We start from the raw sequence: 14,438 nt of genomic DNA on the forward strand, positions 1-14,438 counted from the left end.
CGGGGGCTGGGGGCTTGGCTTGGCGTACCTGTTCAGCAGCGAGATGAGCAGCGTGAAGAGCTCTGAATACAAGCCAGAGGCCAGGCCTTCCAAGCAGTCCAGAGCAGTCAGCCTGGAGCCTGGGGGGAAGAAATGGTTCCAGAGTGAAGGCGATTGCACCCTCCCCCAGCGAACATGTGGCCAAGGCACCCCGTGTGCCAGGACAGGCTCAGGGAGCTGATCCAGTGGCTCAGGCTCCAAGGTCAACAGGGTGGGGGGCCCTGGGAACGGCTGCACCTCAACTGTGAACCCAGGCAGTGCATTCCCACGGGGAGGCAGGACGGTCTCGTCACTACAGCACAGGGCTACATCAATGCCCCGGCTGACACCCTCAGTCCCTGCCTGTCAAAAGAGGGTGGTGACCCGCGAGGATCTGGATCCCGCGAGGGCCTCCACAGGAGATGCTGGGAAGCGGATGGCAAGCAGTGGCTGTTTTGGAGGAGGAGACAGGGGCCCGTCAGAAAAGGGGTGGGATTCGGGGCCCTCAGCTGTTTTCTGGGCTCAGACCATCCTGCGTTCTTGTCAACAGCTCGGGCAGCTCCATGCGGGGCCGGGGGAGAAGGGGAAACCCAGGTTCCAGCATGTCCAGTGAGCACAGCCAGGCAGTCTGGGCCACAGCTCCCACATCGCCACCCTCCTTGCACCCCGAAAGCAACATGCTTCCAAAGTGACCCCTGGTAACAACCAGCACCCCCAGAATGCAGGGCACGCAGAGGAAGGGCAGCTCAGTGCTTAGGGGGCTAGCCTGGAACTCAGGGGATGGGGCCCAATCCCTGCTCTGCCAGAGACTCGCTACATGGCCTGGGGCAAGTCACAGCCTCCCTGAGCGGTGGCCTCCCTCAGTACCAGGGGAACAGCCCTGCCCTGTGTCTCCCATGGGCTGGGCGGCGACAGGCACTGAGGACTGTGAGGTGCTCAGAAGATAGGCCCAGCTCAATACCGTTCAGAGATTCGTGACAAGGAGATGATGGGGTCCAGGGGAATTACGCTGTTTGAGGTGCCTCACAATCCTACGTGTTCATAGGGAACGGAATCCAGCGAGGCAAAGTGACATGCCCAAGGTCGTTCAGGCAGTATGTGGTGGAGCAGGGAGTTGAGCGAATCCAGGTCTCTCAAACCCCGGGGCAGTGTCCTGACCACTGGCCCAGGCTTCCCCTCCCACTCGGCTAGTTACAGACCCAGGAGGGTGCCAGCTGCAAAGGAAGGCAGATGGTCGTGGGAGGACAGCCAGCTCCGCGCACCTGTAGGAAGCGCCATCGCCTTGCTCGATGCTATCGGCTGACACTACCCGCACCCCACGTGTGGCAGCAACCCAGTACCTGAGCCATCTCCCAAGCCAGCTTCCTCGGGCCCCTGGCGGAAGGACGTGGATCGCTGCAGGCTCCCTTTGGGCTGGTGCTTGAAGATGGATGAAGACAGCTCCTCCAGGCTGCAGCCCAGCAGGTAAGCAGCCTTCTGGGCCCACTCGTGCCGAGCAAACTGCTTCCTCCCAGCTGGCGGGGAGGGAGAGAGTCTTAGTGCTGGGAATGCAGCCAGTTCCCCACAGGGCTGTGGGTCTTCGAGGGGACCAGGGCTGTCTAGTGTCAGGGGCATCCCAACCCAGGCCTGAGGCCAGTGGCAGGCGTCCTCAAAGAACAGCAATGCCAGGGAAAGAGATTCAGTGCAAGACAAAGCAGCAGCTGGGAGTGGCTAGGGAAGGGACGTGGTAGTGTTGGGGCTCGGTGCAGCCAACCCCACTGTCCAGCCTGGTGCAGCTCGAAGAGCTTGGTGCGGCCGTAAGGAACACGGACTCAGGAGTTGGAGGAGGGGAGACTGGTGTGCCATGGCTGAGGCCAATGGCTGAGACCTGCCGCCGAGCTGGGATAACAGGCAGGCTCCTGTATTCCCAGCCCAGCCACAGAGCAGCCACCCAGCAGCACACCAAAGCCAGGGCTCCAGACAGAGGATCCACCTCGGCGGGGGATGAATCTGCGTCAGTGAGGGGCAACGCAGTGCATGTCCCTCCCCTGTGCGTCAGGGACCGGCCCTGGATCCCGGCTGGGCTGGGCCTGAGGGCGCCTCTTGGAGTAGCTGGAGGAGCCAAACTGCACCGTGCAGAGCTCTCGCTGCAGGTCTCCCTCCAACCGACACCCCCGGCTGCCCGGGGGTGGGGGTGGAACGGTGGGGATGCCCGAACCCTGACAGCCCTAGCCGCCCGTGGGGAGGGGGGAATGCGGGGATGCCCAAACCCCAACGCCCCCAGCTGCCCGTGGGGAGGGAGGGAATGCGGGGACGCCCAAACCCCAACGCCCCCAGCTGCCCGTGGGGAGGGGGGGAATGCAGGGACGCCCAAACCCCAACATCCTCAGCCGCCCTGTGGGGAGGGGAAGTGCGGGGACGCCTGGCACCAGGCAAGGAGCCGGAGACACACAGGGAGGGCGAGTTAATGGGTAACACGTGGAACACAACATGGGGAAGCAGAGAGAAAGGAGCTTTACCTTCATCGGTGTCTGCGTGGCCAAGGGACGGCATGCACCATGCAAACAAAACCAGGGGGTTAGAATGCACCACTGAGAGCTGCTGCCAGCGAACGCCTACACTGGGCCACCCCCTGGGGGCAAGTGTGGCAAGCCGATGCAGGCTGGCAGACAGACAGACAGACAGACATGGACACGCCACGCTGGCCGGGACCCCTCCTCGGAGCCAGGCAGCCACACAGCAGCCTCCAACCCAAGTTCTGGCCCCCACCTTCCGCTTGCCCCTCTGCCCCCCATGCCAGTCTTCTAGCAGCCCTCACCAGCCCCATCCTGGGGCAGTTTTGAGCATGCAAGGGGACACTGGGGCCCCATACAGACTCGTCAGGCAGGAGTCAGCAAAGGCCGCTGCGCTGGGAGCCTCTCATCAACAGTGCAGCCTTTCCCGCAGCCAGTGGGCCACACTTGCAGATAGATGCGCTCATCAGGCCACTGGCCTGCTTTGGGGGCCCCACGGCTCAGGAAGCCCTGGGCTTCTCTGGGTCCATCCTGGGTCCTTTCCACCCAACCCCGCCCAACGTGGATCAAAGACAGCCTTTCCCCCAAGCAACTGCCCATGGAGCTGCTGGAACGCAGACCTGCGCCTTCCGCAGAGGGCAGCATGTCTACCCCAGCTCCAGGGCAGCCGCAGAGAGCGGGGGCAAGGCTGGGCCTGCATTGAGGGCCAGCCCGTGTACCGAGGGGCTGTGATCAAGCCTCAGGGCTGCCAGCCAAGGGGCCAGCTGGCAGAGGCAGTCATGCCATGGGGGCTGGTGGGGACATCGTAATGTGGGCCCTTCTCTTCCTCTCCAGCAGGGCCCCTGTTCGCTTTGTGAGACACGGCACCGATAAAAATAACCTCCACACCCCCTGAGCATGGCACCAGCCGAGCAGGGTCTGCAGCACACAGAGACGGAGGCTGCTCCTGCGCAGACCCTGACTCCACTCCAGCCCCTCCCTCACCACCGGTGCCACGCTGTCGCCTGGCAGCCCCACTGAAACCAGCCTGCAGCTTAGCTACAGAAACCACCTTGCCCCAGGTCCCCTCCAGCTTTGGGAGGTTATGAAATCACCTTCGCTGGCTGCCCCCCACTGCAAAACAGCCCCCATGATGCAAAAGTCTGCGGGGCCTCCCCCGGGGCGCTCCCTGGGCTGTAAAATCCAAGCCCTGGTAGTTGCAGCAGGAACCTCTGGGATGCCTGTCTCAAAAGGGAAATCCCAGCGCGCCAGTGGGGAGCAGACGCCAGCATGACCCACTGCCCTCTGACACTGCCAGGGGGACGGGGTGAGAGTGCGGGCAGCCAGACTTCCCCAGAACTCCAGGGAGACGGGGCATGGCCTCGGAGAGATGGGTGCCACAGAGCGACCCAAGCTCTGGAAGCTATTCCGGCTCTCCTGATATCGGTCATGGCCAAAGACCCAGGGGAAGCCCAGCTCAGAGGGAGCGCTGTGATCTCCCAAATCACCGCAGGGCAAACCCACCAGCTTGGTCTCTCTTCACACCGAGCACTCATGGCCCTGCACTTGCACCAAGTACACCTGGGGCTCTGCCTTGCCTGTAGCCTCCCTAGGCATTCTCCCAGCCAGTGCCGAGACACAGTCCTGGCCCAGAGACCCTGCCGCATGCCCGGCTGGGGACAGACATGATACACCGGGCCTATGACCACAGCATGCTGCTCCGCCAGCCTGGAGGGGCTCCTCAGAACTAAGGCCTGTGCGGGACACAACACAGCGGGATTGGGATCGGTGTTTCCACCCCCGCTCAGAGTGCAGCCCCTGCCCTGATGCCACCAGCACAGGGCACAGAGCAGAACCCACAACCCCAGGAGACCAGAGGCAATTGCCAACTCCTCCTACAAAGGACCCTGTGAGAGTTCTTAGTCCAGGAACGGGAGGACAAGCAGGCCGTCCTCATGCACACGTCAGCCGCTTGCCTAGGGAAGCAGCCAAGACCTTCTCCAGGGAGGGGATGTGGCTTAGTGCGATCCACCAAGGCTTTCCCCAAGCCCAGAGCTGGAAACCCAAATATCTTTCCAGCCCACTGCCTCAGAACTGCACTGCTTCGACTCAGCCCCACCCCACGCGTCTCTCCTGCAGCAACAGCAGCAGCATGCCCATGCTGGGGCTGCCCGGCTCCCTCCCGTCCTGTGGGGGAGGGAGGACGCTGTGCCGTGTCCCCTCCCGCCCACACTGTGTGGACAGCCCTGCACAAGGCACTGAGGTCAATGGGGAGCTGGTGATTTCCCTTGCGAGTGACAGTGGATGAAAGCTGGGTGGGTCAAGCATTGGGGATGATCCTGGCCTCTCAGAAAGCCTGCCCAGCAGCAGGTACCTGACCCACCGGGTGCAGCCAGGAGTCACCAGGTCCCAGAGCACCCAGGGTGGCCAAGGGGGGAAACAGGGAAGCCCTACTCAGGATTCACTAGCCCCCAGGAGTATTTCTGAGAGAACCTCCCATGGGCACTGACCCGCCCTGTGGGGACTGGCCACTCAGTGACCTCTCGGGAGACAACAGTGCATGGAAAGGCTGCCACCCTGCAGGCCGCTCAGACCGGCAAACTTCACCAGCGACGTTCCGAACAGTTCATTACCTTTGGTGGCTCCTGCGGCCCCCAGATGATAAATGGCCCCCAGGACGAGCCAGAACGCCTTCTGCTCGTCGCTGGAGATGCCCACCGCTTTCATGGCAGCCTGCAGCTTGCTGAACTGCTGGGCTGCCTTCTGCTTTTCTTCCGGCTGGAGAACAAGGGGCTTTTCTCACTGCTGGCGAACAGCCACCCGCTCTGGGCCAGAGCTCCTGCCCAGCTCCCCTCAGCCCGAGGCCAGGTCTGCATGGACCCAGGCCACCCACCGTACCCTGGACAGCACCTGGGCCAGCGCAAAGCATGCCTCCCGCAGAGCTCATGCTGCCCCCGTGAAGGACAGAACAGGGCGTTGGGCACGGGCAGGGAAGGCCTTAGTTAAGCTTTTAATTAAAAATCTCCATCAGAGGATAATCCTGGGGCTCCGGTAGAGAGCAGAAGAGTAAACAGATGGAGCCCAGGTGACTGGAGAGTTCATCTCTATGGGAAAGGCGGAGGATTCGCTATCACTCCCACCCAGCGTGCTCCCTGGGAGCTGGCAGGCAGCAGCAGCCCCCAATGGACCACCCAGGCCCCCAGGTGTCTGCCGGTTCTAGCAGCAGCTCCACAGTGACTGTCGGCCTTGGACTTTCATTCGAGGGCCCCCTACTCAGCCAGGCCCACGGGGCCCGGCCCATGCTGGGTCAGGCCTGGAGAGGTGGGCCCTGCCCATGCAGCCCCTCAGCCCCGCCCGGCTCTGCCCTGAGTCACCTTTGACAGTGGCACAATCCCAAACACGTTGGTCTCTGCTAAGTGGCTGAAGTGAAGCTCGGTTCTGCAGGGATAAAACACAGTGTTACAGCGCCGCGCAGGGCCGGCCTACGCTGACAGGCCCCACGTCAGGGCCAGGCTCCCCCGAGGCCTGATTCAGCTCAGACATGCAGGCTGATCTCCACAGACCAAGCCCTGTTCTCTGGAATAAGATTCCCTGCCACAGGGCACTGAGGCAGCTTCTGGGACCCTGGTGTCTCTCTCTGACTCCTGCAGGCTATGCAGACTCAGGTCGCTGTGTGCCTGATGCAGCAGCCAGGCCACACCATGCCAGCTGCACTGCAGGCCCCTCTCTGGCCCCTGCCATCTCCATGACCTCACAGAGAGATCCATGGGCTCGCTGCACTGTACCCAACGGGCCGAGGCTAGCTCTCAGCCGTGAGCGAAGCGATCCTTGGCAGGGGAATGGCTGGAGCAGAGCTTAGCAATCCGCCAGCATTCAGACCGTCATCACGGCTGGGTGCAATGGACCCCATTGCCTGGGAAAGGCGAGAGGCAGTGATGGGGGCAGGTGACGCAGCGCTCACCTGAGGGCACTGTCCATGCCAGCCAGCAGGTAGTAGAAGACATTGAAGGTGGCCTCGTTGGCCGGCCGCTTGGTGACCCTGAGCTTCTCCAGCAGCATGGTCTGGGGACCAGAATGGAGACACTTGGGGCGGGGCTGCGGCACGCTGCCTGACTGCACGTCTCAGAGGTCACTGCCAGCCGCCCACCTGCCACGCAGCACCAGTACGCAGGCCCGGCTCTGCGCATCTGGGCTGGGCCTGCTGCAACCTGCAGTCCAATGCACCTGGCTCTGCTGGCACCTCCCCTCCCACCCTTATCCCCCAGCTTTGCATTTTCTGACTTGTGGGCAGACAGCACTCTGGGGCAGGGACCATCTTCGGGCTGCCTGTGTCTGCCCTTGCCTAGCACGACAGGGCCCACAGCCCTTCAGCGTTATCCCAATTACACCCAGCCTGTCTCTAGCAGGGGCCTTCCAGCTGCCTCAGTGGGAGGTAAAAATCCCAGTCGGATGCTGGGTGCCATGCTTTCCCTGGGGGCTGCGTGGAGGGGGGCTGAGCTATTCCTGCCTGCCCACCAGCGACTGCCCTGCCCCATGCCCAGGGTGATGCTGCAACAACCCTGGCCAATCTAACCCCAGGCCAGGGGTTGCTCTCATTGGGCGGCAGCCGATTACGTCAATACAAACACTGGTAAAGCGACAGACTCTTCAAAGCCTCCTCAGCCTCCCTGAATCTATCTCCCCACAGCTGATTAGCAGCTCTCATTACACGGGCGTACAGAGGGACTTGGCCGAACGTTAATGGCGGCACTCTCCTTACCTACACTGGTGCCAGCTTTTAGGAGTGGGGGAAGGGAGAGAGACACCTCGTTACTAGAGACTAATTCCACGAGGAAAGGAAATCAAGGCCATCTGCGACGGGCCTCGCCACCTCACAGTGTAATGCTCCAGATGTGAAGGAAGATGAGCTCCAGCAAACGAGGCCAATCATCACAGAGTAGATCTACCAGCAGTGCAGCTGCTGAGCGTGTTTGTGAACACACAGCTCCGCTTTCAAGAGACAGCCCAGGCAGGCAGCCTGCCAGCGCCCGTCTAGCCCCACACTGAGACCAGCAGGGGGCAGCTTCAGCTCTGATCGGGAAGGGAGGGAGTTCAGTCTCCAGGCCCCACTGGGTCCCTGCCTTCCTGCTGAGACAGCCACAATGGGGCCGGTGGGACAGGCCACAGGTCCCGTTAGGAGTCATGTGCCAGGGACAGCCCCAAACTCTGAGCTAGGTACCAGGTCCCTGTTCTGTGGTCACTGCCCAGCGCCATTCAGGCCCCTCCAGCTGTACACTCAGCACACCCCCTGAGTAAGTCGAGAGATACCATGTGCGTTCTTCCCTCCCCAGCCCCCTCTCACCTGTATGGAGGCTGAGGCCACCTGGCCAGCCTGATCGAAGTCCAGCGAGACAATCTGGGAGAAGCGAGTGGCGTTGCCATTCATACTGGTGCTGCTATTGCCGAAAGCCTCCAGGATGGTGTAGAGCGCCTGCCACTTCTCCACTGCGGGGACACAAGCGAGAGGGCATGTGCCCGGCCAGCTCCGGGGCCCAGAGGGCCATGTTAGTTCCAGAGCAAGCGCCCACGGTGCAGGGACAGAATGGGCAGCCGCAGGGCAACCTCGGCACCCAAGGACCCCAGCGCCACCCTAGAGGGAGCAGGTGCCCTTGGTCCAAGCTGCGCACCCACACCCAGGGCCGGGGACCCAGAGAGCATCCCCCAAGCACCGTGGGGCTGGCGGGAGCCAGCAGTGCTGCAAGGAGCCCTCAGTGTCCCCTCCAGTGCCCACGAGCAGTGCTGAAGGGTTCCAGACAGCTGCTAATAACCCGCCCAGGCCAGGCATTGGCGAGAGCAGTGAAGGGCCCATCCAGGCTGCAGGGGCGTAGAGTGGAGTCGATCTCGGCAGGTCAGCGCTCTCCTATGGCCGCGGCCCAGCCAGCACTGCTGGGCACTCACCTGAGAAGACCTTCCCTGTGCTGCCAGCTATGGTGGCCAGGTACTGGATCAGGTGCTGGCAGCATGTAGTCTTGCCACTGCCGCTGCTCCCCAGCAGGATGACCGACTGGTCCTGGCGGCTCATCAGCATGGTGCGGTAGGCGGCCTGGGCCACAGCGTAGACGTGCGGAGATGTGTCTTCCCTGCGGCACCCTTTGAACATGTGCATCACCTGGGGAGAGCACAGGAGGCTGGGTGACCTAGCGCAGCAATGGGCAGGGCCATTCCCCCTCCAGCCGTCCTCGGCGGGGCTCCCAGCCCAGGTGCCAGCCTGAGGAGCGCCCGAGGGCAGGAGCAGCGGGCCTTACCCAACGTGCTGAGAGACAGATGGGACAACGTGCCCACCTGCTGGCACTGTCCGGCCACAAGTCCAGCAGGACCTCTCCTCAACACGGGCTATGCAGCCAGGAGAGAACACAGCCAATAACTGCGCTTGGGGCTGTACATACCCCACACACCTGCAGGAGAGTCTGCCCTTGCCCCCGTACCAGGTGCACAGACCCACAACGAGAGCCCAGGGACTGTCCACTGTGCCCAGTAACACTGAGCACCACCCACATGCATGGCAAACCCTGCAGCGCCCACGAGGCAGGGCAACACTACCCTCATCATTACAGACCGGCAAGTGGGGGAGGCTGGCGTTGCCCAGGGCACTGTCGCAGAGCTGGGAACACGGCACTTCCTGGCTCCCAGCCCTGGGCTCTGTCCCCCGGCCACTCTTCTAGCCTGCTGCAGATGGAGTGGTGCCATTGCAGTGGGACCCGTGGGGACTGAGTGCAGAAGCTATGAGAAGGGTTCATGCAACCAGGCCCGGAGCTGCAGCGGGGCAGCGTTACCTTCTCAGAGTACATGGAGGGGGAGCTGAGTGGGTTGACGACCAGCATGGTGGGCCCTGCGTAGGTGTGGATCAGGTTACCGCCGTAGCGCTGACGCACTGTGTGCAGCACGCTGGATTCATTGAGATAGACGAGGTTCGCCAGGTCCTCCACCCGGTCACAGGACGGCGGGTTCGCCTGGGGACAACGGAGGGAGGACAGGCAGCATCAGGCAGGGAATCCCAGCCCCTACCCCACACAGCCCCTGCCACCGCAGGCCCAGAGCCACTTCTCACCTTCCCCTCCTGCCCACCCCGCGGTCCCCTGCTCCTGCCTTGCCCAACCAGCCAGAGCCAGGGCCCAGGGCTCCCACCTTCTCCACGTCATCCTCGTCCACTTCCAGCACGGCCCCATCGTGGTCCAGCTTCACCTTCACCTTCCCTTCGGGCAGGAGGCTCACTTCATCTGCCCGCAGCTGGCTCGCTGCGAAGGGAACAAACAGGCCACGGCATGGGCAGGTTCTGGCACCGACCCCCTCCTGTCCCTCCATCCCTTCCCGTGCCCAGGGACATGCTGGCACCTAGTGGCGGAGCTCTGGCACTGAGGCCAGGCTGCTCCCCGACACCAGGCCCCACTTCCTCCAGACAGCGGACGGGGCACAGCCACTGCTCCTTTACCACTTGCCTCCCTGAGCCCTGGCATGGGCGTGGAGGCTCAGGAGAAGGCGCCCTGCTCTCGTGGTGCAAGGCACTAGTGATGCCTTCTAGAGCCTCTTTTCTTCTGCCTGTCACCTGGCAGGTCAGAGCCAGGCTATAGCTCCGAGCAATGCCCTGGGGAGAAGCAAGGAGGGCTGTGAGCAGAGCCGTGGTCTAGACCCACTGCATGGCACTGCCCTGAGGAAGCCAGGGGCAGGGCCCCCCATGAAAGGTAAAGGACAACATCCACCCCCTGAACTCACCCAAGGAGAAGCCATCCTTGTGGACCAGCCACACCTTGTCCGTCTCATACCAGGCCTCCTCGGCAGTGATCTGCTCCTCTGTCTTCGCCTGCCAGAGCGAGGAGAAAGGGGAAGAGGTCATGGCACAGGCTGGGGGGACTGGACCGGCCCAGGCCATCAGACACTCCAGCACCTCTCACTCTGCTGTCCTCCCCTCTCCCTGCCCAGGCACCCCCCGATCTCCAGGACAGTGAGTCACTGGGGCTGGAGTGAGCAAACCCCAGCCCTGTGCCAGAGCTCCCGCCCAGGGAGCTCTGCAGTGACCCCAGGGATGGGAAAGCTGGTCCCTGCTGTTCCACGCGACAAAGCCTGGCTCTAGTCATCAAAGGGAGCATGGCAGCACCGCTGCGTCACTAACAGCCAGCGTGATCTGCACGACACAAGCTCTTAGAGCGGCCACCCTGCTCGAGCCAGCCTCACACTGGGTCTTGGACCAACACAACCAAGTCACTTGCCCCGATGCAGGTGGGACAAGCTGAGCATGCGACCCCCTTGCAGCAGAAAGAAAGAGCAGAGCAGGGCAGCAGGGAACACAGTGCATCCTGCAGGGCAGAATGAACCCGGGCCATGTGGACACCGGGAGAGTGCAGAGAAGGGACAGCCCTAAAGCTCCAAGCCACGTGAACAATGTACACAGCCCCCACCCCCTGCACAACGGAGAGCACAACACGGCAAGTCTGCCAACTGGAACAACACGACTGACACCCGGAGTCTCACCGTGCAACACCCCCACACTCGTGCAAACAGGGCCCCACATATACAGCCGAAAAACGCAGCAGAGTTCAGCTCTGCAAACAGGCACGGCTCCTTGGAGCTCGCGGGACAGAACTGCCGGCCTCATTGAGACTGCCGAGCGTGGGCCACTGGGAAGAACCAGGGGTCAGGCTATTTGACAAAGCTGCCCAACAGCAGGCTCTGCTGGGTGGAGGAGTCATCCCGAGGAGTCAAACTCCAAACCCTGGAGTCACTGGACAAGGCCATGTTCCTTCAGGGAGTAGCCCCAAGCTGGCCTGTGGAGAGTAGATTGGACGGGCTCAGGGGGCTTTTCCAGCTGTCCTGGCTAAGACCTTGTCCCACCAACGAGCTCAGCAAACATGCAGGGCAAAGGCCTCATGCAAACAGAAAGAGGGAGAGCAACACTCCAGCAAACAAACAAGGCAGTCCCCCCCACTCCCTAGCATCAAGCAAATTCACAGATACTCGCAAAAATGTTAGTGTGGTCAAGCGGCCAAACCTGAGGCAGGAATGCAGTGGAGGCTGGGCCAAACATGGCTGCTGGGGCATCGTCCGCCTGACCCTATTGAGGCCAATGGGGAAGCAAGGTGTAAAGGGTTAATGTCCTCTTCCCGCAGGGGAAGGCGCAGAGAGCAAGGAAAGCCGCTATGAGAAGCGAATGGAGGTGAATGGGACAAAACCTGCCAACCATGCAACAGGGGGCCAGTGGCACAGCGTGTCTCCCACCCCTTCGGCACGCTGTCAGCACTGCCCCCAAGCACCCCCTGCCATGCTGCAGGAGGAGCGGCTGCACCTGAAGGAGAGTTTCCAGTGCCCACGCTGCACTCAGGGTAGGGCTGTAGGCAGGGTGGCAGTGCCCTGTGTCCTGCAGCCCCCACCTACAGCTCTCCTGCTCCTGGGCTGCTCTGAGGGTCACAATTAACAACAGTGCCCTGCATTTCCCAGCCTGCCCCCAAGCGCTTTGCAGAGCTGGGCCTCTGAAGAGAGTCTATTGACCTGCCCACGCTCACCCAAGGAGTAAGTGGCAGACCTGGAGTGCTGTCTCCCAGGCCTGGGCCTTGACCTCAGTGCTCTGCCCCACCACACGGGAGACCTGGGGGCAATACCCCTCTGGCCTGGGAGGGGTGGGACCCCTCCTCCCTGCCTTGCCATGCCCCCCAGCTATCCAATCCACAAGCAGCTGGGAAAACAAGGAGCCAGTGGGAAGGAGGGTCCCACCTAGGCTAACAGGCAGTTCTCCCCGGAGAAGCCGCGCCGGGAGGGACCCTCCGCCGCCGCGGGACACCGCAGTCCCGGGCCCCGGGCTTAAGTCCCGCCCGGACACCAGGTCAACCCGGTTCTCCCCGGGGAAATCGCGGTGGGAGGGACACGCCTCCGCCGACGTCAGGCATTGGGGAGGAAGCGAGAAAATGGACATATTCTCCAGCACACGGGGGAACCCTCACCCCCTACTCAGAAGGGTGAACGGGACCCCCCAGCAATGCACGGTTTCTTGCTCCCCAAATGCAGCTGCGCGCATGTCTGGGAGCGAACGTCACTGAGAGTCCAGCGTGGCGGCTGACACGGCAGGACACGCACAGCCCAGCGCCCTGAGAGCTGCGGACCCCGCCCGTCCCCGGGTGACCGCACAGCCAAGTAACAGACCAGAGCCCACTGGGGCTGGGTGATGCAGGTTTCACTGCTGACCAGCTGGTGGAGACAGAGACTGCACCCAAGCCAAGAGGCTCTCGAGTGCCCATTTACCTGCCAGTCTGGCCCAGGCCTGGCCCGGGAATGGATCCTGCCCTCCCTCGCCCCGTCCACAGCAGGCCGCTGGGTTCGTCAGACCAGCCCTGGCTTGGGAACCTCTCAGGTGTTTGCAGCCTCAAGAGCTGACGCAAGTCCCCACTGGAGGTCTGGGGGAGTTTACTGCCTATAGCAGTCTGCTGCTCAGCCTGGCCCTTCCCCTCTGGGTGTTTGCAGCCCCAGGTCGGTGCAAGGAGCAGGCCAAGTGGTGGCACCAGTACATTCGAGAGGTAGCCTACTCAGCATACAGGGCCTATGGCTGGGAATCAGGACTCCTGGGTTCTCTTGTCAGCTCAGCCACTGACTCATCGAGTGACCTGGGCCAGCTCCAAGCTGTGCCAGTGGTTCTGACCCCTTGGAGAAGCGTTCTGTGACATGGGGACGGACAGCCAGTCCTTCGTCCCACTCACTGTTAGCAGGCAAGGACCTGACTGCTGCCCAAACGCAGCCTTCTGCTGGGACAGAGTTAACAGCCGCTCATGGTCCTCTTGCCTGAGACTGTCCCCATGCCGCACTGATCTGCACACATCTGTCCTCTGCCGCCAGACAGCACCAGGACTGCACTCCGCAAGCTCACGGGCGCCATCCCGGTGCAGAGCTCCCACCTCCTGCTTTCCCAGTGGGAAGGGAGGGAATAACTCCAACCCCAAGGCAACTCCTGCACAGAGGTGAACAAGTCAGTCTGCAGCCAGGAAGCCCCGGTGCCACTGGTCTGAGGGAGCCCCACAGTAGCTGCTTTAGAAGCTTGGGGAAGCCAGTGGTCAGCGGTACTGGCCAACGCAGCCTCCCACTGCTGGGAGCTGGGCGGCCTGTTCCCCGCCCCGTCGTACGCAGTTTCCCACTGCTGGGAGCTGGGCGACCTGTTCTGCACCCCACACATGCTTGCCCGGCTACGAGGAGAAAAGTCTCAAGGCCAGAGGAAATACGGCTCATTAATGACACGAGACCCTGCCCGCAGGGGGGTGACTTGGGACTACTCCAGAATGGCCCCGGAGCAGGTCTAGTCTCACACAATGGCAGGAACGAGCGGGGCAGAGACCCAGATGGGGCAGGCCGGAGATTGGAGAGGTGAAGAAAGCCTTACACTCCAGCATGAGGCGCGTGCACAGACACCAGCCCAGAGGCAGACAGACGACGGTGGAAGGTCACCAGTGGAAGCAGAGAGCTCCTGTGGGCAGGGGTACAGTACCTGACTCTGTGCTGACGGGGAGGCCACAGGCTCCAGCTAATGGCAGCAAGGCAAGAAGGGGAAAAAGGAGAAGAAAGAGGGTGAGATAAGCAGAGAATCAAAGGAAACTCATCCCAGCCAGTGACCCCAAACAGAGCAGGCGTGCGACTGCCCGGGCCAAAACCCCACATCAACATCCAACCATGCGCTGCTCAAACCAACTGCGGCTCAGGGGACAACCCCCACCCTTGTCAGGCCAGTGGGGCCATCACTCTCCCAGCAAGGCCACTCCCAGAGCCAACCAGCTTCTGCCCGGCACCTCGCACAGACTTCGGCGTACACAAAGGAACTGCATGGCTGTGTCTCAACGGAGCCTGGCCTCCAAGCCAGAGCAGGAGTCGCAGCTGCCAGCTCTGCTCCCTGATGATAAGACCCCTCGGCCTAACTGCTAATCGCCTGGTACAGCCGTGAGT

At 62.3% G+C, this 14,438-nt stretch overlaps 1 protein-coding gene across 22 annotated transcripts in view; it reads right to left on the reverse strand.

The window, feature by feature from the left end:
• The window catches only part of MYO18A (myosin XVIIIA), a 140,298-nt gene that overhangs the window by 54,589 nt on the left and 71,271 nt on the right, over positions 1-14,438 (reverse strand). For 6 of the 22 annotated variants that reach the window (XM_038375438.2, XM_038375431.2, XM_043499219.1 and 3 more), the window contains 12 exons: positions 13,987-14,022; positions 10,239-10,326; positions 9,654-9,763; positions 9,302-9,478; positions 8,427-8,637; positions 7,831-7,973; positions 6,451-6,551; positions 5,864-5,927; positions 5,123-5,267; positions 2,517-2,528; positions 1,359-1,532; positions 29-119 (listed from right to left, as the gene is read on the reverse strand). In XM_038375438.2, the coding sequence (XP_038231366.1) occupies positions 29-119; positions 1,359-1,532; positions 2,517-2,528; positions 5,123-5,267; positions 5,864-5,927; positions 6,451-6,551; positions 7,831-7,973; positions 8,427-8,637; positions 9,302-9,478; positions 9,654-9,763; positions 10,239-10,326; positions 13,987-14,022 (1,352 nt within the window). Of the gene's footprint in view, positions 1-28; positions 120-1,358; positions 1,533-2,516; positions 2,529-5,122; positions 5,268-5,863; positions 5,928-6,450; positions 6,552-7,830; positions 7,974-8,426; positions 8,638-9,301; positions 9,479-9,653; positions 9,764-10,238; positions 10,327-11,511; positions 11,575-13,881; positions 14,023-14,438 lie in introns of all 22 variants that reach the window. The other 16 variants (XM_043499221.1, XM_043499220.1, XM_043499218.1 and 13 more) reach the window with 5 other exon arrangements.

The sequence above is a fragment of the Dermochelys coriacea genome, chromosome 17 (assembly GCF_009764565.3).
Source record: "Dermochelys coriacea isolate rDerCor1 chromosome 17, rDerCor1.pri.v4, whole genome shotgun sequence".
NCBI lineage: Eukaryota > Metazoa > Chordata > Testudines > Dermochelyidae > Dermochelys > Dermochelys coriacea.